Source organism: Siniperca chuatsi, linkage group LG12 (assembly GCF_020085105.1).
Source record: "Siniperca chuatsi isolate FFG_IHB_CAS linkage group LG12, ASM2008510v1, whole genome shotgun sequence".
NCBI lineage: Eukaryota > Metazoa > Chordata > Actinopteri > Centrarchiformes > Sinipercidae > Siniperca > Siniperca chuatsi.
The window spans coordinates 13,918,441-13,941,782 of NC_058053.1; the positions used below are offsets into that span (position 1 = coordinate 13,918,441).

Below are 23,342 nucleotides of genomic sequence, written 5' to 3' on the forward strand. Positions count from 1 at the left end.
TACCTTTGCCCTCATGCTGCCTTATTTTCTACATCCTTCCTGCAGTAGAGAATAACAAAGCTCCTTTTTCTCCAAATTCGCAACTGTCTGTTTTGTACTACTTGGCTTGTCAGTCTTGCCAGTGGGATGTGCTATGCCCATACAAAACCCTGCAATTTCTATATCAGGTTATCGTAGTCATTTTAGATCTCTGAGCCAGACTCCTCAGAGAAAAGAACGGAGACTATGAATTTGGAATTTCCACTTTCCTTTTCTGTTTCATTGGAGCGACTGAAGATTGATGTCACGCATATTGGTTTACTAAGAGACACTTTAGTAAGACACACTTCATTATTGCAAATGTATGTCTTTATAAAGCTTGGCTTATACAGGTGTGAATATTGGACACCTGAAACTCCCACAACAAAGAGCACAGAAATTACATTAATTATTATTTCTGAGAGTTGAGTCACATCTCTTACATGCATACCTGCATCATAGTCGTGTCTCTATTGTATAATAATAGGACAGTGGATTGGCTGTTGGTATGTACAAGGGTGGACTTGATGCTATATGATACTATGTATTGCAATAGCCGTGCAAAACAAAAACTGCCTTTGTGACGCTTGTATTGTTTGGCTTTTATTGACTGTGTACATTAATAATTGGATGGCTAATATCCTAGTACTGTGGCCCTTGTCACTCCTAATGCTGTGTTCAGACCAACATTAGCACTGCATGAAAAAGCAGCCTACTCATTCATTTCATTGAGACCACTGTATTGGCTAATCAAATATATACAAGAGCACATTCCTGGTAAATTACTTAGTAATGTGAACAGTGCAATTCTACCATTAACCTTGCATTGTTGAGATGGAGGATTTACAAAATAATTGTCGCTGTGATAACTGTCTAGAATTGTGAAATCCTGTCTCATAGTATTATAAACTGCTGTGCAGTTTTGGCATAAGATAAACCTTTAAACACATGGATCTATTATGTAACCAGCCTTGGAAGCCTAGGCAGATCTCAACCCCTGCCACACATTTGCTTAAACCATCCAACAGGAGATGATCCCGCACTGGCTTCCCACCACCGGCAATTATATTTTTGCCACACTTCTTGAAGAGTTCTTGTCAAAACAGTAAATATTATGTTCACATAATACTTAGAATTCAACAGAAAAACTTAATATATTACCTTCAAAAGATGGTCTTCTCTCCAAGCTGTCTCTGACAATAAGATTTGAGTCCAGGACTGCGGCATTGGGTGGAGAGGGAAGCCGGACTTCTGGGTCTCTTCTCCTTAGGCATGAGTTAGACTCCCTCTCCCTCCCCAAGTTTTTAACCACTTCCTTGTTTTCCCCTGTAGAACAGCAATCAACAGGAGTCAGTGGAATAACACTGCACTGTTTTCCATATAGAATGCATGTTCTCAGCGAGCTTCCACTCAGTGAACAATAACAAAGAACACATTTGTTGTATGCTGAAAGAGGCTGTACTGGACCTGTGCAGCTTAGTTTCTACTTACTTTCAGATATATCTGTTGTGAAGGAGATCCTTCTTTTAATGCTCTTAGTGCCCTCGCCATCTGAATCACAGCCTTGAGAACTTGAGGGCTACAACAATGTGAGCATTAGAATCTATTGATTAATAAAATTAGTGGTCAATATTTTTTAATTTTGAATTGCTAGACAATTAATAAAATCCCATAACAGCAGCAAAATATCGTCTACCTTTGCAGACTCATCTCTGAGGTTGAAGGTAAGCTCCAGGTTGTTAAAGAAGCAGTCAGCGAACTCTGGGTACATGTCTAGCACCTCCAGCAGATCTTCTCTCTGAATGGTGCTCAGGTCACAGTAACTCAGAGCTCGCACATCAGCATTGGACTTTCCAGGCTTGGCCAACAGATGGATCATTTCTCCAAAGATGTCATTTTTTCCTGGTATCAACACACACAGAGACAATGCATCTTCTTGAAAGGTTCACTGGGATAGGGAAAAATCTCAGCTTCACCTGCATTGACTTCTACAAGAGGTCCTGCTCGTTATTGAGATTAATTTGTGTCATGTTTTCTATAGGGACTTGTCTCGCTATTCCTCAGGCTCTCACTAAAGGGCACCAGACATGTTTGTTTTTGTGGATAATAAAAATCAAACAGACTTCCCTCTCTGTGGATGTACTCCCAAGGCCTGCGCATCAGTTGTCTTTCTATCTTTGATCCATTATTTACGCTCAGGAATAACTGCTAACTCAAAGCAACTTTGATGTGGAGGGAAAGGAGGGTTTGATTGCGATTGACACACTTGTGTACTTCAAAGAAGAAACTTGTGTTGATAATGGCTATCTGGCATAATGAAGCCAGTTCTTCACCAAACTTCTAGGTAGTAATTACGTCTACGATGGGCTTCGAACTGTGGAATAGAAGAGTTTCCTCTGCTGAAATAAGGGTCTATTTTGCAAAGGACTAGAGGTCTGGTTTAAAGGCCATGATGAAAAATCCCTTTGTTGGTCCCGGGGTTCACTAAATGCCAACACTGTAAGCAGGAGTTCAGGAGAAAGAGATATGATATGTTGGCTGCCAGTGTGCCTTTCACAGCATGCACTGGACACCTTTCTACCACAGAGGACAGCCTCACACAGAGTGTGTATCTGTGGAACAATGCTAGCAGCCTTGTTGGTCTAGGTATTATTACAAGAGGAAAAATGCTTTAGCCCTATCGGCTGACCACTACCTTGTTAGAGGCTGGGACAGTTTGGTAGGTGATAACACACTAAGCAACATACAAGTTCTCACAAACAAATTGGAGCAAAATGGTGCTGATGGAGCATTATGTTTGTATCAAATATATATGGACTGATCTGTGGGATCCATGACTTTTCCAGTGTGTTTGTTAATAATGGGTTTTGCGTGATGCAGCAGCTTTTGCTAATCTTAAACCCCATTCTGTCAGGTGCAGCTTTAGAGAGCATTCATCTCATGAATAATGGCAAGTTTAATCCAGGCCTAGCCTGTAGCACCTGGCTGTGGTTCACCTGTGAAGAAAAAGATAAATACTCATTACTCTAACAAGAGTAATGAATATTCAGTATCACTGTATTACTAAGGCAAACTATTACTTCAAATTTAGAGCAATTGTTTTAGTCAGTTTAGTCTTTTATTGCCATTTTTTATAATCTCTATTTTGCAGCTTTAACTCAATTCCCTGTGCTGTCAAGACAGTGGCAGCTATTTTCCCATTTTCTTTGAAATTGCCAAACAACCTTTCATGGAGCCACTAATAGAAATGTCAGAGTCTCAGACCTGCCACATGAACAGCTCTATTGGCATTGCCCAGAGGACAGAAATGGGGGACAGCAGCCACACCTTGCCATTCTTGTCAAAATGTGTGAACATGATGTGGTTTAGCTACTGTAATGCCCTGCAAATTATTCACATGATAACAGTTAATTTTGTTATGTGCACACAAGTCAGTTATAAGCATTACTGTGTTCAAATAATGTGTGCCCATTGGGAAATTGCACTACCTATCCTTTCCTCAGCTTATGACAACAGCATCTCCACATATTTGAAAATATCAAGCATCCTGGGCAGAGTGGGGGGTTAGCTCCATCAATAATTCAAATATTTCAATCAGTCAGAACAAACTACATAATTAATGCCCTTCACAAAAAGTCAAAGGTGGAAACCCATGTGTGTATTAAGTAATGGCACATTCTGTGTTTTTTTAAAGCAATTTTCTGACATCCTGAAAAGCATACTTTCATTTTCATGCAAAAATTGAACATGGACATTTTAAATGAATTCATCCAATACAACCATGTTGATATTAGCGTGACCTTTTTGTAAGCGCTTCCACTTTGACTATAATCAAAAAGCAAAATCTTAGCATATAGACACTGAAACAATAAGTTTACTTATGCAAACTTACAAAACCAAAACTGAGGTTAGACTAATATGACTTTTGAACCACCCATTCCTTTTTCAAGATCAGAATTGACCAAAAGCAGCAGCATACAGGTTTTGTCTTTGTCTCAACGGGTTTGATGCTGACATTAAGCACACCATCAGCTGAGAGATCTTCTATACAACAGGGAGGTGACTTTTACATATGTTCACACCTCTCTGTGATAGGTGGAGGTTTTGAGTACAATAGTGACTGCTACTACATCCATGACGGACACCGGCACACACATAGGAGATTTAAAAAAAACTCTGGAGCTTTCTCCACCTATAACAATTTCAGCTTTCATAAGACATAGATAACAGTCTTTTATTACAGTCATTTAGCACCCACTACCCAGGTTGCCAATTATTATACTTCACATAATAAACAAGGGATTGTATTTACCCAGGATGGCTACCACAATGTCATCTTTCAGAATCTCAATAGAGCCGCGGGAAAGAAAGTAGAGAGCGGTGAGCACATCACCACTGTGGACCAGAGTGTCTCCAGGAGGGGCATGAGTGGTTTTGAAATGCATGGCCAAGGCCCTCAGGCAGCCTTTGGTGGCGCCTTGGAACGCTTTGCAGTTGGTAAGAAGACTCCTGTTGAGGTGAAGGCAGATATCTGCCTGCAGGCACTCAGGAAAACCTTTTAACACCTGTGATGCAGACAAAACCCGTGAGTAAAATGCACAAAATATTCGTTTGATATCCTCAAAGAGACGCATTTAGAATCGTTCTGCGACCCAGGGTAAGGTGTGAGCAGCAAATGTGTTAGGATGAATGTACTTTTACTAAAAGAAGTTGTAATTAAGGTTGACAATAGCATGGGATGAAAGCAAACACGTTACAGAGTCATAGACCCATTAAACACAGTCGGATGCATATACATCGTAGGAAAAAGCTCAACTGTAATATGGCACACTATGATGCTTCTTAATTAAGATCCATTCATATGAATTATATTAAGATGTAACAATTGCTGATTTTTTGGTATTTTCATAACAAATGTAGTAAGTAAAAATAACTGCCACCTGGATTTATATGACAGCCCCCTGAGCTAAACGCACAGCACAATGCCTGTTCAGATTTGGCTTTGTCTCTTTCTTTTCTTGAACTGGTAACACATAATACCAGAGTGAGGAAAAAGCGTATTGTGTGATAAATACAGGCAACAAAGAAGCTAAGTCTATTCATTTGTAGGAGCCGAGGATTAAATCCAGACTTGTGATGTATGCATCCACCTTAAAGGAAAGAACTGACTGCATGCATTATTATTTTTATATAACTTGTTAAATAAAAACAGACTTTTCTGAGCAGTACCCAGATTTTAGAATCACTAACTTTTATGCATTATCCCACTCCTTTATAGGGTATATCACATATTATATGGTTATATAATGTCATCATTATAAGATTCCTGCAAATTCAAACAATTCTTCCAAGCGTGTGGATCCAGGCGATGGATGAGGAGCTAATTTATGGGAATGTTATGCTTTAATTATTAAGTACACAGTTATTTGGGGTATTGCCTTGAGTGCCTAAACTTTTGTTTCTTGAATTGATGGGAAATTGAGAGGCAGTTTCTACCAAAATCCATAAAATTAGCTGGGAATGAAATCCTGCTGTAAACTTTGCACTATTACAGTCTCAAACCTAGGACAATTACAATATTATTTACTTGAACATAAAAGTAATAAATAAGCAGAACATTAATACATTTTTGGTAAGGAATATAGTTTGTTGACAGCAAAGGGATATTACTGATAAAAGTATTGCAAATACAATTTCAGATGGAGTTGAAATGAGACAAAATCCAGCAATATTAAGTTTAGTTCCATTTTCAGTGCATACTAGTAGTTTTACACTCACATGATTTGCTATAAAATATGATTTCTTTGCTTTAAGATATGAAACGATACTATAACAATGAGATGAATTCACACAGAAGTCATGCATAAGTGATGGAAATTTCTAATATTGACACTGTCAGGGTAATGTTATTTTAAACAGTTCTGAAACAGTGATCTGTTTAGCCATGAAAATGACAAAGAAATAAAAATATGTACCTCCTGCTCTTACCGATGTAGAGATGTTAATCCACATGAAAAGCAGACAAGAGAAAGAAAGCTCTTTTTAGAATCTTGCATTTACAGTATTTCTATGATCATTCAGTGAGATCAGTTAATTTTGCAGGGTATCCTATCCAGTGTGGTGATCTTTTTTATTTACCGTGTTCATATCAATGCCATTGGTGTGGGCCCAGGAGTGTTGGAAGTACTCCTCCAGCCTCTGCCTCAGTGGGTTGGGAATCTGGTGAAAGCGTATGAACTCCTTGACCCGTAACATTTGAGCATGATAGCGGGCCGTACCCGAGTACAACCTCTGGATTATGGCAGAGACGTTTCCAAAAATACTGGCATACATGAGGGCTGAAATACAATGATCAATAAATGAGGTGAGTTACAGTCTACAGACTGCTTTGCGTGTTTCTTGTCTTTACCCACAGAGACACACTGTTAAGTTGAATTAATGTGAACAAATGCTGCTATAAACACAAACAATCTCTTGTCTAGGATCTGATCAAAAGAAGTTTATGCCTTAAACCATTTCAAGTGCTGTGCCAGATAAACGCAGAATAAAGTTATGCTAAAAGAAAATAAAAAAGACCATAACATACTCACAGCCAATCAACATGACACAGATGGAAAAGATCTTCTCTGAGTTGGTGTTTGGGGAAACATTTCCAAAGCCCACACTGGTCAGACTGCTGAAGGTGAAGTAAAGTGCTGTGACATACTTGTCCTTGATAGAGGGACCAGAGCTAGGATCGCTGTAGTTGTATCTCTTTCCTATGGACACGCCTAGATTGTCTAGCCAGCCAATCTTGTGCTCCAGGTAGGGCTTCTCCACGTTGCCAATGGCGTACCATATACAGGCTAGCCAGTGGGCAATGAGGGCGAAGATGCACATGAGCAGCATAAGGACTGCAGCACCATACTCAGAGTAACGGTCCAGCTTCCTGGCTACACGCACCAATCGTAGGAGCCTAGCTGTCTTCAACAGGCCAATCAGAGTGGTAGTCTAAATGAAATGTACAGTAGGGAATTTTATTAGTAATTGGAGCAGTAGTTTGAATGTTAATATGTCAGACTAACAATACTTTTACAGTATTATAATACAAATAATTATAATACAATAATTAATTTCAGTATTGGACATTTCACATGCAATTCTGTCATCAAGAAACAATCTTATTTGTTGCTTCCACAGCCATGTACTCTGGCATGTTCTCTTTGTTAACAACAAATCTAAAGTTGTGACAAATCATGAGAGTCACTTCACAAACTGAGGTAATGAGTTTCCAGTTAAAAAAAGGAATGGACTCTATTGTGGCAACTCCCCACAGTTCTTTGGTCAAAGGCAAATGAACACAGAAGTGAAGAAGCCACAGATAAATCCTCATTTATTCAACACTGAACAGGCAGTAACACTCACTCAGTGGGTCCCTGGGAGTTTGTTTGTGCTTCTATGCCATCAACAAAGGTTTTAGCAACACTAACCACCATTTCCATTAGCATGGCCATTTATCTACCTGACAATTACAGAATGACCTTTGAAAATGAAGTTAATGTCTGCACATGGGAGAGACTCTCCTTCCTAACCACTCAGTTAGTATTGCATTTAATCTTGATTTTCTTGCCATTCTTTTTGTTCCGCTTTATTGACCCTATATCTCTTGGTTACAATGGTGCCATAAGCACAGTCAATAAAACCTGATAGAAAGCAACCTTTATATTCAGTATAACATATGGCATGTCTGACTATACTGTGAACTTTGTGTTTTGAAAGAAGATTCGTTGTGGTTTTTGTAGGCCTAAATTATTGCCCGTTGCACTACGTTTAAGGCCAGTTGTGGGACAATTTCCCCTTTGTCAAGTTATGCATTTACATTTGACATTGGAGGTTTGGGTTTGCGTCCTATCTCGTACTTGTAATCATTGGGACATTTGTATTATTCAACCATGACCACAAACTTTCCTAGTGATTTGAATCGATTAGAATCGCCAAAATTGGCAGAATTACTCCCCCCAACTTCCTATTGCTTTGATACTGGCACACAACTTTTAAGAGCTGGCCGCCTGAATGGGTTTGAACAATACCACAAATGTAAGAACTGACCAGAATACTTTGCTAATGTTACTGTGAACTTTATCTGGCTAGGGTTTCCTTTGCTGATGCCAAAACTGTTAAATATCTAGGCTTAGCTTAGTCACCACACCGTTTTAAACATTTGTGCAATGTAATTAGTGTATTTTAGTGTTCTAAAATTCAAACATAACTCCCAAAAAAATACATTTAATTTGAACTCTCGTTTTTATGAACAACTTGCTGTAGGTCTGAGGGCATTTTATTTTGTTTTTTTTTTTGTGTGTGGTTAGCACTGTTGCTTTACAACAAAAAGGTCTTGGGTTTGAGTCCACTGTTTGACTGGGGCCTTTCTGTGTAGGATTTGCTTATTAGAAACTCTAAGATGCCTGTCATTGTAGAGTACTTTTGTCTGCCTGAATGGTAGGCCTTAATTTGAATTTAAAGGCCCACACTGACATGAATTTGAGGTATATGTAGAAATGTAATTGCAGAGTTTAATGGAAAATGTGTATTTTGTGTGCTCCTCAAATCATCATAATATAGGCCTATTTTACTGCTGCATTTGCAAAGCATCTAACAACACCAGAAAAAAACTAAGAAAGAAAACCTAAACATGAAATATTATAAACAAAACATTCAATTTGGCCTTTAAAATCTCATATTGGTTAAAATCAGTTAAACCTACAAGCACACTGCACTCTACATTCTAATGAAAGTTCAATTAAGTCTTAAATGTACCTGCACAAGCAATTGCGTAACACAGCTCCCCCCCCGTTCCTCTCTAATGGGAACATTTAGGGGGTGCAAATTGGGACAAAGCACTCAACTTCTTTTCCACTGTATTCACAGTGAAACAGCTTGAAATAAATCTTTTGTTTTTATATTCCTATAATAATTATTATTACTGCATGGTGCCAATTTTGCATAATGCCTCAGACAGTATGTTCAATCTTGTGGCAAGTTTTGAAAGCAACAAGACATTGATTGAAATCTATTTCAAATATATTCCGTTCTCTAATCAAAAGGTTCACTTAAGCGCTTGTAGATTAAAACCGTCTTATTAAGCTGCTAAATTAAATGAGCCTTGTGAAAACCATCTGCCACTGTCTCAGTTGCTTTTATTTTCTGAATGAGAATGCAGCTGAGTGGGACTTTACGTGTTCAGTCTGAAAATTGTAAACACAAAGCTGGAAAGCTACAAATGCAAGCAATGTATCAGCATGTTATCACAGTATGTCAACAGGAAATGACTAGTTTTCCCCTTCAGTTAATTTTTTAAATGAAAATCAAGTTAATAGTGTCAAATAATAATGGTTTGCATTGATTTCCCTGAGGCAAAAGATAAGATGTTTTACTTGCAACTTATTGTGCACATTTTCCAGGACTGTTGTGATTTATTTGCTACACTGTCTTGTGAGAGAAACAAACGTCCATTTTCTTTTTGATTTGTTGTCATTCACTGAACTGACTCAGCAACAGCAGCAGCAGCAGCAGCGATGGAAAAGATGATTATGGTTTATAATCAGGAGCTTTTCTGGTGTAATGGAGTGCCTACAAAGCACGATAAAACACTGAAGTGGATCCAGAGCCTGAGGGGACATATCCTACCAACAAACAAGCCAACAGGCCTGGCAGCCAGCCTACCAATGGCCATCTCACATCTGCATGTAAGCTGTGCACACAGCCCTGTTGGCCTGTTCCTCACATAAATGCATCATTGATTGCCATTTGGTAAGCCATTAATCTGTGTAAATGGATTGTAGAATGAGGACCATTCAAAAAAAAAAGACTAAAAAAAAATACATGCAATTTAAAGTAATCCTTTCAGAGCCGAGACAGAAAGATTCAGGCTTTAAGTAGTGGCCCAGGGGCACAAGTCTGGACTCAGTAAACAGATAACAGTGCAAGCATGGCTGGGTTAATGTGTAGTAAAGCTCCCTGGGAGAAAAAAAGCAGGTAAAAAATATATGCATTAGAGATAACATACCTCATCCGATCCTGAGCCAAAGATAAGAAGGTCAAAGGGGATTGCTGCCACCATGTCTATAAGGAACCAGCCTTTAAAGTAATGGATTGCTATCTTAGCTGGATTGCTGACCACCTCCTCGTTCTGGTTCACGTAAGTGGTCCTGAAGTTTATGAGGATGTCAATGATGAACATGATGTCCACAATTAAATCCACTACATTAAGAGGGCTGCAGGAGTATCCACATTCACGCCTCCTCTGCTCCCCTTGGTCATTGAGAAGAAAAGCAGCAGAGTAGGGAGTGAGGATTGCCGTGTAGATGACCAGCAGCAGGATCAGCCAGTCCCACACAGCTTTGAAGGGGCTGTAGTGGAGGATGGTGAACTTGTCAATGCGGGCTGTCTGGAGTTTGTACTCTGGTAGCACATCAGCTCCAAGTGACAGGACCTGAAGGTATAGTAAGACAGGGTCAGCACAATAGGGGAAACTACCTGAATACCCCACTCCACTTTGATCATTTGTCAGAAAATTTCACTTAATTGTAACCTCTTCAAATAGGATCACTGAAAATATGAAAACTTTCTGTCACCTGTCTAAATTGATGCTGATAGTGTACAAAAAACCAATCTGTTTGTTGATTGTCCTTCTGACAATTTGATCAAAGACAGTTTCAGGTACTTAATTCTTATGATAATTATTGCCGAAGCCCACCAGGTAATTGAGCCAGCTCACAGACTTCAAGGACTGATGTGACAACAGCTGTGACACACTAACGTAAGTGCTCTGCAGTCAAACAGTATTAGGTAAAGGCAGCCACTCCTGTATGACAAGTAGATTGCCTGTGTCCTGGCACCATGAATAATATGACATTCAGCAAGAGGTACATTCTGTACTCTTGCTGAAAACTGTAAGCACTTTACTGTACAGACAATAAAGTGGAGAAAAGCTGTATAAATTTGTGCTGATAGATATTTTTATACATATATTTTGGTAAGTAAACATTTGTTTTTATTTCCCCATATGAATGAACTCTGACTGGATGGTAAATTATTCAGTGTGCTCAGGAAGGCCAAGCTGTTCCCTGTTTTTGGCTTAATAAGCAGTGGCAGACAAAGAGAGAGAGGGCTCACTTATGGCAGAAGAAAATGGTACAGGATTGAGGATGAGGGCAGCAGGTCTTTCTATTCATTTCAGCACATTCCCCTATCTTCAACACATGAATTATAGATTTCCCCATGCTAGCAGTCAGGAATTAGGTGCAGTGTTCATGTCTCAGCGGTGTCTCCAAACTCCAAACTAAAGTCAGCAGGGAGGGAGAGCATTTAATCATGATGGTTTGTCTTCATTTATGAATGAGAAAGCTCTGTTGAAAAAAGTTTAAATATAAGGTTTCTGGGCCTCTATTGTGCATTACATTTCCCGGAAGAAGTAGCAGTATTGTTTTTCTCCTGTAGTGTGACCTACACACAGTTTTCAAATGTGCTGTGTGGATGGCTATTTCTACCGAGAGAATACAAAAAAGTTATTTGTCAGAATGATTCACGTTATCCCAAAAATATAGGCTTAAGTATTTTGGCTTTCTATTTATGTGTCTGCACTCTTAGCTGCCCGTGGCAAGCTGGCATCAGCTGTGCTGCTAGTCTTGTCAAAAGGGAATTCTGCCACCAGATTGCCCTTGTTTCAGCCATATGACAGGGAGTGTTGGTCCTGCTGCATTGTCCTTGAGCAAGAAACTGAATCCCTGCAGAAGTGTTATGAACCTGCATTTGGGCTTGCAAGTAACAAGATGAATTTCTTTCATGAGGGATCAGTGGAATGTCCTTTCTCTCCCTTTCTTAAACATTTACTCTTAGCTGATGTTGATGAGTATGACTTTGACCCTTTTCCCCCCGCAATATTATCTCCACTTTCTCTGCCATAAGGAATGCCCAGTTATCCTTCACTCGTGTCCTTAATGTCGCTGCTTCAATGTTGACCTGGATAAGCAGTACACAGTCATGTGTTACCTCCGTGAACCATGGGATCACCAGCTGCTTTTTTCACCTGACAGCAAGAAATTGCACCAGCAGGGTGTAACATGGGCTGAGAATTTTGCCCCGGTGCCACCTATGCGAGTATGTATTTTAAAATTACCCACTGCAGAAGTCACAGGACAATGGGCTACTAGCAAAAATATGGTTCATATGGTTCAGAAGATACTGCAATATCTAACAAAGTGGAACTTCCTGACTCACCTGTGTGACTTTTTCTGTGACATTGTGAGTCCTGTCTTTGACCTTTGGTGCTATGATGGTTGTCTCGGATGTTGGCGGAGAATGAGTCTTCTTATCAGTCCCCTCAGAGAAGTTGAGTGCAATCAGAGGGATTTTGTTGATGGTGCTATATTTGTTGATGTTAGAATCAGAGGTAGAGCCAAGCAGGCTGGACTTCACGTGATTAAAAGGGCCTGGTGGTTTAGAACAAATGGCAATCACATTAGTACCCTTCGTAAACGTATCTTATCTTGGTTAACCTCACTATATTCTGTAGGATTGGCCATTAATCTTACACAATATTTCACATTTATTCATTGATAGGAGTTGAAATTATACAGTGACAACCCAAGTTGTCACTAACATATGGCTTTGAAAATGAAAAAGCAATCTAATTGCTTAAGCTCTGTAAGCTTAGAACCAATTACAAATTTAGAGAAACTGGTGAATCATTTAGAGATATAAGCTTTTAAATTTTATATATTCCTAAAAGCAAAGTTCTGACCGAAATCTCTTTTCATCACTGGTTACACATGCATCAACGCACATGTTTTAACAGTATGACACATCTCTTGCTAAAATCATTGTATAGGAAATTTCTGTAATCTAACACCATGTTGGTATATGGCTATGTATTTAGCATACAGCTTTGCAATTGTTTAGGATTTTTCCACATATACTGTATTCTTAATGGCTAGCATAGCTTCGAACAATAGCTAGTTAGCAGAGCTACTATAATACAAGCATACATTCATGCAGGTCAATTTAAAAGCAATGCTTTGATTGGCATATGATGAGAGCAGATATGAGGCTTATATGATTACATATATGATTTTATAGACTGCTGATGTGACAAAATCACAACATTGGTCTAAGTATACAATCATTTCCCATAATTAAGTGCAGTAAGCCCACTCAACCTATCCATCAAAAGTGGATCTGTGAAAAGCATTTATGCTGATTGCCTTGCTTGAAAGTCATGCCCCAAAACAGCACTGAGCAATGAAATCATGGGCAGAAATTCATGATTACCTCTGTCATGGCTACCATTGTCTAAAGGCAGCATTTTGTGGACAGAGCAAATAAAGAAGAAACATTTTAATAAACCTATACACATTGAAGAAAAGATAACAAAAATTAATAAAACAAATGGTGTCTCTTGAACATTACTTTTAAAGACCAAATATGTAATTGGTGTACATTGCCTTGTTGACCCCCAGTGTCAATTGCAGATTATTTCATACTGTAGTACAGACCTTCACTATGACGATCCCTGAAAAGACTTTTGGAATTGGAGCTGTAGCCCTCGATTTCATGGACAGATGAGGCTCGCCTCATACTGTTGATGCTGCCTCTGGGGAAGGTGTTTGACAGAGTGCTAGAGGCCTGGTGCGGCTCTGTCTGGTACAGCTTCTCCCAGGGGAGTTTAGGGGATGAATGGTCAAGTGGTTCAGGACCGATGCTAGCTTGGGAAGTGTGGTGGCTTGAGCCTATGAGGCCATGTGTGTCATTGGCCTCAATGGGACTGCAAATGCTCTTGGTGGGTGAGGAGAAGTTCTGCAGGGCCACTGAGTCCTCATTCTCTTTGGGCGAGTCCACCATCACAGCATCTGGGTCCTCTTGCGGAAGAGATTGCTTGTTGGTATTCATTAGGCTCAAAGCGGCCTGGCGGAAGCGGAAGAATCTACTCTTTCCTAAAAATGAGAAAAAATTATGAGGCTTGTTATGTTTTTAGTGTACAGCACTGAAAAATAACGAACGAGTTGAGAACCACTCTCATTTCCCTGACTATATGGTAATCCATTATTATATAATTTATACCTGGTGATTTGTTAAAGTTCTTTTGGTATGTCAGCTTCCCCTTTCAGTGACAACAGTAATACAAAAATAAGTACACGGAGGCCCAACATTGAGAACGGCAGGTGCTGAAACATGTTCACTAATGAACACATTTTGGCTCTGATTTCTCAAGTGTGCAGGCCTCTGTGTACTTTTTTCCAAATTAATCTGTTATAAGATGTCCACACTGTATTTGTCCCCAGGCAAACAGGGCATAGAATTTCTGCAAGAATTTCTGTATCTGAAGCTTCACATCTTTTAATTAAGAAAACAATGTTTAGCAGAACATTCTATGCCCTAGTGTTGTGCATTTTCTGAATTAGAAGATTAGTCCACTAAATGAAAATTAAGACAAATCAAAAGAGATTTGGCTTTGCCATATTGCAACATATCTCCTTTTAGTGTCCATAATCATGAGAAACAGTAGATTTCACAATTGATTTATTATGCCTCACTGATTTGAGGCAGGAACCCAATTTTGGTACAGAAGGCCCTTTTTTTAGAATGGACACAGTAGCAAATGTTAACGACCTCTTGGTACAGGGTGAACGTTTTGGCTCATTAACAATAGTAAGAGGGTGAAAGTGAACCCTGCCTCACTCGTGAGGCACCCATCCATCAGCACCCTCCTTACATAACGTCATTGCCATCTGTTTCCATTCCCTGGCCAAATGTGATGATGTTACAACTATAGCAGCTTACAATAGAGTTGTGACACTCTACAAGTTTCCTGGAGAGGAACCTAATGACATCCTGAGCTGGCAGGCGATATGGACAACCTTCCTGTCTCTTCTCTGCAGGGAGACCGTGTCATCTGTACTGAGAATACTCTTGACTGTTGCTCTGACTGAATGCTTATGTAATACCTATATAACTTATTTTAGTATGGAAAAGTCTAGCTCATATCAACCCAATAAGATGCAGTTTGTTGTTAGAGTGGCTTGTTGTGCAATGTAAATCACTGTAATACCAATCACCAGTACATATACAGTATTGTACTACATAGACATTACTACATTTTGCATTATACTATAAAAATGTATAGTATCCATATTCTTACTTATGTATTTCACAAAATAATAAATAAATGTAAACATTCACAATCCTTTTTAATGACATTTCATGGAGAACAATTAAGAGCTTTATTTTTAGCCAGAGTAGCGGTGTGGCTCTAGGGATGGCAATGACAGTCTGTTAGTCTGTCAATTGGTAGGTTAAGACTATGATATTTCAGCAACTCTTGAAAGGATTGCCATTCAATTTTGTAAATATATTTGTGGTCCTTGTAGCATGAAGCCTACTGACTTTGGTGGTCCCCTGACTTTTCCTCTAGCGCCACCATGAGGTTGACATTTGTAACCTTTTGTCTTCTCTATCCAAAATATTCACATTGTTGTCCTCAAAGGAGTGTCCCTTATTGTTATTTATATATAGGCAGACTTTACCTGAGGAGTTGACTCTCCCATATTGGGCTTGCTCACTGGTTGTTTTGTCTGTTATACTGTCCTGCTTGAATTGGAATGCGTGTCGTCATTGTTGCGCTTATATTTGGGTTTATCTTGTATCTTCCTCAGTGTGTTGCTGGGTTTGAAAAACACAGGGATGCTGTGTTTATTGAAGATCCTCCTGGGTTTCTTGGACACTCCATCTATGTATAGAATGACCGTTATTAAATCTGCTCTGCTTCTCTCCTTTGTGTGTTGCTCTGGAATTTTTACCAGATCTTGCTGCTATTTTGACAAAAGCCTTCTAAAGCTTTGCAGCAAAAGCTTATCAACAGCTCACAGTGCTGACCTGACATCTCTTCTGAGGTGGTTTCAAACAAATTCACACCTTAATTCAAGGGACTCAGATGACTCACACATACCTGTCATGTGATCGTAACAACCCTTAATGACTCTCATGTGACTTTTTAAGTGTGAATGATCCAAAGAGGTTTACCTACTTGGGACTCCCCACTAGTGAGTCATTAAATCTCTCAGTTCAGTGATGAAATGTCTTCAAGAATAAAACAGCAACTCCATTTGCCTATGATTTAGTACTTCTAAATACCTTATTACCTGGATGACTGAGAATGTCTTACAAGGGGGTTCATATCTCCTAATACTGAAGGAGACATGTCGACCTATCCTCTGCAAAATGTATGTTTATTCTTGCTACTGGGATGGTTTGCAGCTGAGTGTCAAGGGGGTGAGGATGAGAATCAGCATCTCCAATCCATTGTACTCTGCTGGAAAATGATGGATTGTGCCCTTTGAGCTGTGAGCGTGTTGCTGCCTAGGTGAAGGAGTTGAAGTATCTCGAGGGCCTTGTTCACAAGTGGGGGTAAGATGGAGAGTAAGATTAACAGGACAATCAATGCGACATTAGCAGCGATATGGACTTTGTATTGGACTGTTGTGGTGAAAAAGCCACTCGATTTACCAGTTGATTTATGTTTCAGCCCTCAGCTATGCTCATGAGCTGTACGTAGTATTCAAGAGAATGAGATTGTGGATACAAGTAGCCAACATGACTGTCCTTTACAAGGTGTCTGGGCTCACCCTTAGGGATAGGATGAGGAGCTTGAACATCTGTTAGGAGCAAGAAGTGGACATGCTGATCGTTATATTGAAAGAAAGTAGCTAGGCTGGGCCTGTATTTTGAAAGTTCATTGATTCTAATGGACTTTCAAGAAAACCCCTGACAAAATTGTAAATGTCATGTCAATGATTTATATATTTACACGGCAACTTAAATGTGTTTCTGCCATAACAGAATCTAGCTAGTTCTTACTGATATGTATAATATACCCATTCAGGGGTCACTGACTGTAAAAGTATAATTTCCACATCATGCAGCAGCAATAACATAGTTGGAATACTGTTGCTCACTATGAAATCAGAGTTAAAGAATTCAAAGAGAGTAAGCATAGTGATGAGGACACTTTACAATTGAAGTGAAAATAAGTTATTGTATTGTACAATGTATGATATGCATCCAGTAGTTGATTGAACAGTAAAAAGAAGTGTCTGTGCATTGCACAGTGTATCTTTCTGCTGAGCAATTTGTAAGTATTGTCTCTGGTTTTGGGCCTCGAAGGCATGTTGAAGTTGGTGAATGGTGTGTTCTAGATGGCAGCCCAGGGAAAGAGGGATTACTCTCTTCCAGGCTCAATATTGTGCTAGTTGACACCTACAGGCTTATTGCCTGCTGTCAGCACCGGATCATAATTAGGCCCCCAATGTCCAAAAATCACTTTTCATAGACTGCTACACTAAGATCGCTGGCTAAACTGTGTGGAAATTTCCTTTTCTTGTAAAATGCTAAAACAAAAACAGTATTTCTTTTTTTGAAAGCAGTAACGTGTCAAAGTTATTCCTCTACCAATGAAACGCTTCTGTTCTTCTGCCTTAAAGACCTGATAATCTGAAAGGAATTTAATTTTTAATGGTGCCAGTGTCAATGTTTTGTATCTAATTATGGGTCTAGATGCTGTTAAATACATGTATTTTTCATACACATCTGAAGAAATACTGAATATTGAATGGTATATTGAATATGTGGTGTGGAAACGGTCAATATGAAAGACTATACGTGCACATAATACAGTCCGATAGCATGAAGTTTCATTACAAAAGCATCAGTCTTTGAAGCCCTATTTCCGTTTAGTTTAGTTTATTACATTTATTTGTCAGGGACCATGTACAAAAACATTAATCTCATGTAAAGAGAAGAGATTTATTGTACCAGATTTAGCTACTAGCTAATTTCCATCTGTAGTTCCTGGGCAGGACCAAGCCACCAAGTCAAACTAAGTATAGCGTAAAATTACACTTTTATGCCCTGGTGTTATCTAAGGGCTGCTCAAAGACAAAAATAATGGTAAGGTCATACTTTAAGTGTGATTTGTGCATGTAGTCAAGACTCTTTCTAATCTAAAGTCACATCATATGTTTATCTGCCCCATCTACCCACAGGTCTCCTTGCTGTAGCACTGTCACAAGCAATCAACTCTGATTAGCAATGTTAGCAACAGACACAGGCACTCACTAACACATAAGCTGATACAAACAAGCATGCATGCACAAAGCGCGCGCACACACACACACACACACATATGCATGCATGCACACACTTAAATACACGCATACACACAGTGGAGCACAATCCGAATGCCAGTGCCTTGGAGGAATTCATGCTGAGTGAAGTGGATAGCTGAGCTCTGGTCAGAGAAGAGATGCTGAGTGCCTCCAATCAGAGAGGAGCTGATGTGTCATAGACATTTACACCTACTGACACACATCCAATAAAAAAAGAGGGTGCAATATACTGTATGCTGCTGTCCCAAAAGACATAAAACAGACATACTGTAATGATTAAGAATTAAACATTTTCAACAAGATAAGGCTATGTAAGCAGACCCCTCACACCCTGCATGCACACAATGCATTTTAATGCATTTGGACATGTAAACTGTATTGTACTGGCAAACTAAATAATGCACACTTTTTTGGAATAATAGAAACTGGCAACATGTTTGGAAGTTATACTGAGCATTTTAGGAAACTGAATTAAAATCTCTAGTGCTTAATTAGTGTCTCACAGATGTAGATGGCTATTTTAATGAATTATCTCAATTACAGCCATCCATTTATGCAGCTGCCATTTGTTAAAGGAGTGAGGACTTAGTTGTTTTCGGAATGGTGCCATCTCACAAAATGTGCACAGGTTTCATCTGACAAAAAAAGAAAAAAATGTGACAAATGCATGACAGATGCCATGCCATGGATAATTTTTTTTGGTACGGCGTCATGTTGTGATTTTTTTGCTTTGGTCATGAAAACGTTTTTACCTAGAAAATACTGGTGTGGGGTAACTTATCAGAAAAAATAAGAAAAGTACATTTCAACAAATTAAAATACCATGACAACAAAGACAAAAATAGTCCCTTTTCGATTTTTTTTTTACTCCATAACAATGCTTTTTTAAAGGTACTTTTATATCATAGTAAGGAGAGAATGGTGTATCAAATACTCACTTTGATCTGACTTTGTAGGAGACGTTGGGCTTATCTTCTCTGTGGAGTTGTCACTTTCCTCATCCACGACGTAATCAAAATTTAAGATAAACATCATCACCACACCTTCCTCATTTTTCACAGGGATTATGTGAATGTTACACTGAAAGTCAGACCCTGTAAGAGAAACAAAGTGTCAATGCCAAAAAGCTGAATCATACATTATCCTTCTGCCTGTCATCTCTAAAAGGGTTAGTGTGTACCGAGATGTCTTTATTCGACCTAAAACTAGACAAAAAAACCCATTATGCTCAAGGGAAATGTATCAACAAGTTCTATCACAATCAGAAAAATCATTGTGGAGGCTGTTATTTAGAATGTTAATTAAATGACTGAAAAATGACACCTGCTTCCGGTTCATATAAATGTTGGGAAAATGAAGAGAAGTTGATCCGATTTAAAGGTCAGTGCCTGCATGTCAGAACAAATGAAATAGTTGATAGAAAATAAGTAAACCCAGGGGTTACATTATACAAAGTACTTGTGTGTGTGTTCATTTGTAAATACATAGCAATACATAGCATGAAAATTACTAAGCTTGCAGAAGTTGGACAAATATGATGCAAGAGCCACAGTATGGTACAGCAGGGTTTAGCAGAATAGATCAAACAAGCAGGACAGATTACAGCCAATTTAGAGGATTGCAATGTGCTCATGGGAATAATCACTAGAACTGAGCATGGTGTGAGGCAGTGGAGCAGAAAACAATCCGTGATCTAAACTTAGTCTTGAGCCCAGAATATCCCAATTTCTCAACTGCAGTGGTGGTTATTAGCTGTGTTAGTGAAAGCTATTGATGCCTGCAGGCACAACTTTCCACCAATAAAACTTTCTACTCACTGGACCCTAAACAACAACACAATAGCTACTATACAGCTAGAGTGACATACAATATCACAGTGATCATCTCTGGTATGAGAGAAAGCTATCTTGACAGTGTTATCTCTGACATGACTCAAATTTTCAGAACATAATCAAAAACCACATTACATACACTAAAAAAAAGTTGAATAGAATTTTTTTTTTAGAGAATATATTAACAATATTAGTAGTTCTTGTAAAATTAAAAATGTCTAATACTAACTGTCCCTTTGTCTCTGTATGTAGGTCTGTCTTTCTGTCTGGCTTGTTGTGTTGTTCCTACTCACAGAGGACACATATTACCAGTGTTCACTGTAATCTCTGCAGGGCTCACAGACACCCTGCCAGCAGCATTCATTAGCAGTAGACGTGCTGTCTGACTAAATATAACAAGCTTGGTCTGCCTCAACATGCCAGAGTTCTGTTGGAAGGATTTCTGCATCAAAACTCCCAGAAGTAATGCTGCGTCGTCAACGCTGACAATATGATAATGTGGTTTTGATACATTTAATAACATCAACAACAAAAAAAAGTACAGTATTTGAGAATACAGGTAGAATTCTATATTTCAACAGTATCATGTGAATTAATGGGAATAAATACAGCATACGCTTGTGTATGTGCTGTATGTGGATAATAAGTGCAGCAGGTGTCCACTCCACAACCATCTTGTCTGGTGTCATGGGTGCCTGGTTATGTTATGTTGTAAAGTAGAAGACCGGTGCTTAGAGAGATGGGGAAATGTGAGTCCTTCCCCAGAAAATCCTTTTTTCATAAAAAGCACTTTCCCAGAAATCCTTCACTTAATTCAACATGGTCCCTTCTATAAAAGGGAACATTTCTGGCTTAGACTTTGATCTATTTGATTTAACGATATGCGCATTTTTAAAGTAAAGGACAAACTAAGGGAGTGAGAGAGTTGTTCAGTATCGACTTTACATCTGATAAATCCTGCAGGAATTAAACTTGTTAGGGATGATTTCTTAAAATCTTCCCTCCAAAAATGTGCACATATTGATGTTATTTTTGGGGCATTTTTCCTTTATTCAAAAGTGGACACAGAAGAGGTGGAAATAAGGAAAGAGAGGAGGGAATGGTATGCAGCAAGGATCCCCGGATGGAATTGAACTTACTTTTGAGTTTATCACTAACAGCATGACATATTTACCATATTTCTAATGTTAGATTTCTAACCAAATATTCTTTTTTTTTCAATCAAAAGGTGCAAATTACTTTTTTCTCCAACAAATCTTGTTGTTGTTGTAAATGTTTAATATACTGAGAAAGTTATGTCCAAGTACATTGAGATATGCAGTACTTCCCCCTTTCTACTTAGCCACTCAAAATAAGAAAATTATATAGATGTTATAGTATGTTAATACCACATTTCCCGACTAGAACACTGCTCTCCCACGATACAGGGTTACTTGTGGTTGCTAGAGTCTCCAAAAGTAGAATGGAAGCCAGAGCCTTCAGTTATCAAGCTCCTCTCCTGTGGAATCAGGTCCCTGTTTGGGTTCAGGAGGCAGACACCATCTCCACATTTATGAGTAGGCTTAAGACTTTCCTCTTTGATAAAGCTTATAGTTAGGGCTGGCTTGGGTGAGCCCTGAACCATCCCTTAGTTATGCTGCTATAGGCATAGACTGCCGGGAGACTTCCCATGATGCACCTCTTTCCTCTCTCCTTCTCTCCCTCTCCATCTGTATGCATTTTTTCATCCCATTATTGCATGTTACTAACTCAACATCTTCTCTCTCCTGTAGTTCTGTGCTTTCCCGTTTCTCGCCTCTCTCCTTCTGTCGCTTTCAGCAAGTATTTCTACCTCCGGAGCTGCAGAGACTGGATCTATGGCTGTGGGCCACCTGCAGCCCCCATGTTCCTGCTTGACAACTGCTACTACAGTTGTTGTTATTGGCTCTGTTACTAATACTGTCATTAATATTCCTATAGCTGTCATTCATATTATTATTAATTTATTAATATTAACAACTACAATTACATTTCTACTATTTTAAAAATTCTAGGTGGTATTTGCATTAGCTTCAGTGTAGAGCATGGCAGAGGTGAGTTGTTTATATTTAGAAATGAAAAATTAGATTTCAACATTTCTCCTCCTTAAGTGGGGAGACAGATGCAGATGTTTGCTTTGCTCCATTGCTCAGGCATGTGAGTACACTTGATCTAAATTTTGCTCCCTGACAGGGAGCAATGTTTTTTTCATTTTCTCAGTTTTCTGAATAGAGCAATAATCCGTGAATTAAATATGAATTGCTTAAGTTAACAGAATGCAGCCGTGTGCATGTAAATTACATGTTTTTTGTTAACAGCATTAGGGTTTCCCTGCTACATGGTTGCATGCTTACATGTAAACATATTCATTCTCTTAAGGATATTTTTTTCTTTACAGAATAGTTTAGACAATGTAAGCATTGTGTGTCTTATAGCAACCTAACAGTACAGTGATGTAACTGCATTATCAGCTGACATTGAGGTACTGTAAGTTTTACAAAATAATGCAAATCAAGTTATAAACTCTAAAATCACCCATTTGAAAAAGAAAAACATAGGAGCAATATACTTATTTATATTAGTTAACAACAACAGATATCTAGTGTACATTATGTAGAACCATACTTTGTGTAAAGCCAAGGTGGTAAATTCAGCAGAAATATTTCTGGGCTGGAGTTTACCTTAACAGATGGAGAAACAATGGTTATGCCTAAAGGCTAAACCATGGGGGTCCCTTCTCATCTGGTCTCCTGCTGAATGTCACCTCTACCAAAATGGATCAAAAAGGAAAGCTTTTTTATAACTGCTACGTTAAATCAGCTGCTGACTGTGCAATTCGAACTTTGACTTGATGATATGTTCTTATCACTATATTCTTTATTATTTTGTAAACTTAAGTATTTGCCTACAGTGCTCTTTTTCTGGTTAACAAGAAGAACCTTTTGTGAACAAAACAGGGAGCACTTTTCTTCCCTCCACATAAAGTAGCAGTAAGCAGCATGTGATCAGCAGAGCTACTCATGACCTGAAGAAAGACAGCCTCAGTCATTGATTGGAACAATTGTGTTATTCTTTTTGACTTCCAACAAAGGCCAAAATGCTTTCAGTATAGGCTATACTGAAAGCAAAAAAAAAATGATCCCAAAGATTTGATCTGTTTCTGATTATCCTTATTTAACTAAACTCTATTGTGTCTATCCAGTAGTAATACTAAATGAGATCCACAGCATAGCATGATACTTGTGAAGATTTTGATTATTTAAGAAGATTTAGATCC

The 23,342-nt window shown here is 38.7% G+C and overlaps 1 protein-coding gene across 2 annotated transcripts in view; it reads right to left on the minus strand.

Moving 5' to 3' along the window:
* LOC122885923 (potassium voltage-gated channel subfamily H member 7-like) overlaps nt 1-23,342 on the minus strand; it is a 37,027-nt gene that overhangs the window by 6,912 nt on the left and 6,773 nt on the right. Inside the window, exons 3-12 of one of the 2 annotated variants that reach the window (XM_044217700.1) lie at nt 19,154-19,309; nt 13,551-13,988; nt 12,277-12,488; nt 10,064-10,489; nt 6,609-7,008; nt 6,157-6,356; nt 4,331-4,583; nt 1,715-1,920; nt 1,510-1,597; nt 1,180-1,344 (exon numbers count right to left, since the gene is read on the minus strand). In XM_044217700.1, the coding sequence (XP_044073635.1) occupies nt 1,180-1,344; nt 1,510-1,597; nt 1,715-1,920; nt 4,331-4,583; nt 6,157-6,356; nt 6,609-7,008; nt 10,064-10,489; nt 12,277-12,488; nt 13,551-13,988; nt 19,154-19,309 (2,544 nt within the window). Of the gene's footprint in view, nt 1-1,179; nt 1,345-1,509; nt 1,598-1,714; nt 1,921-4,330; nt 4,584-5,993; nt 6,002-6,156; nt 6,357-6,608; nt 7,009-10,063; nt 10,490-12,276; nt 12,489-13,550; nt 13,989-19,153; nt 19,310-23,342 lie in introns of those variants that run through there. The other variant, XM_044217702.1, reaches the window with a different exon arrangement.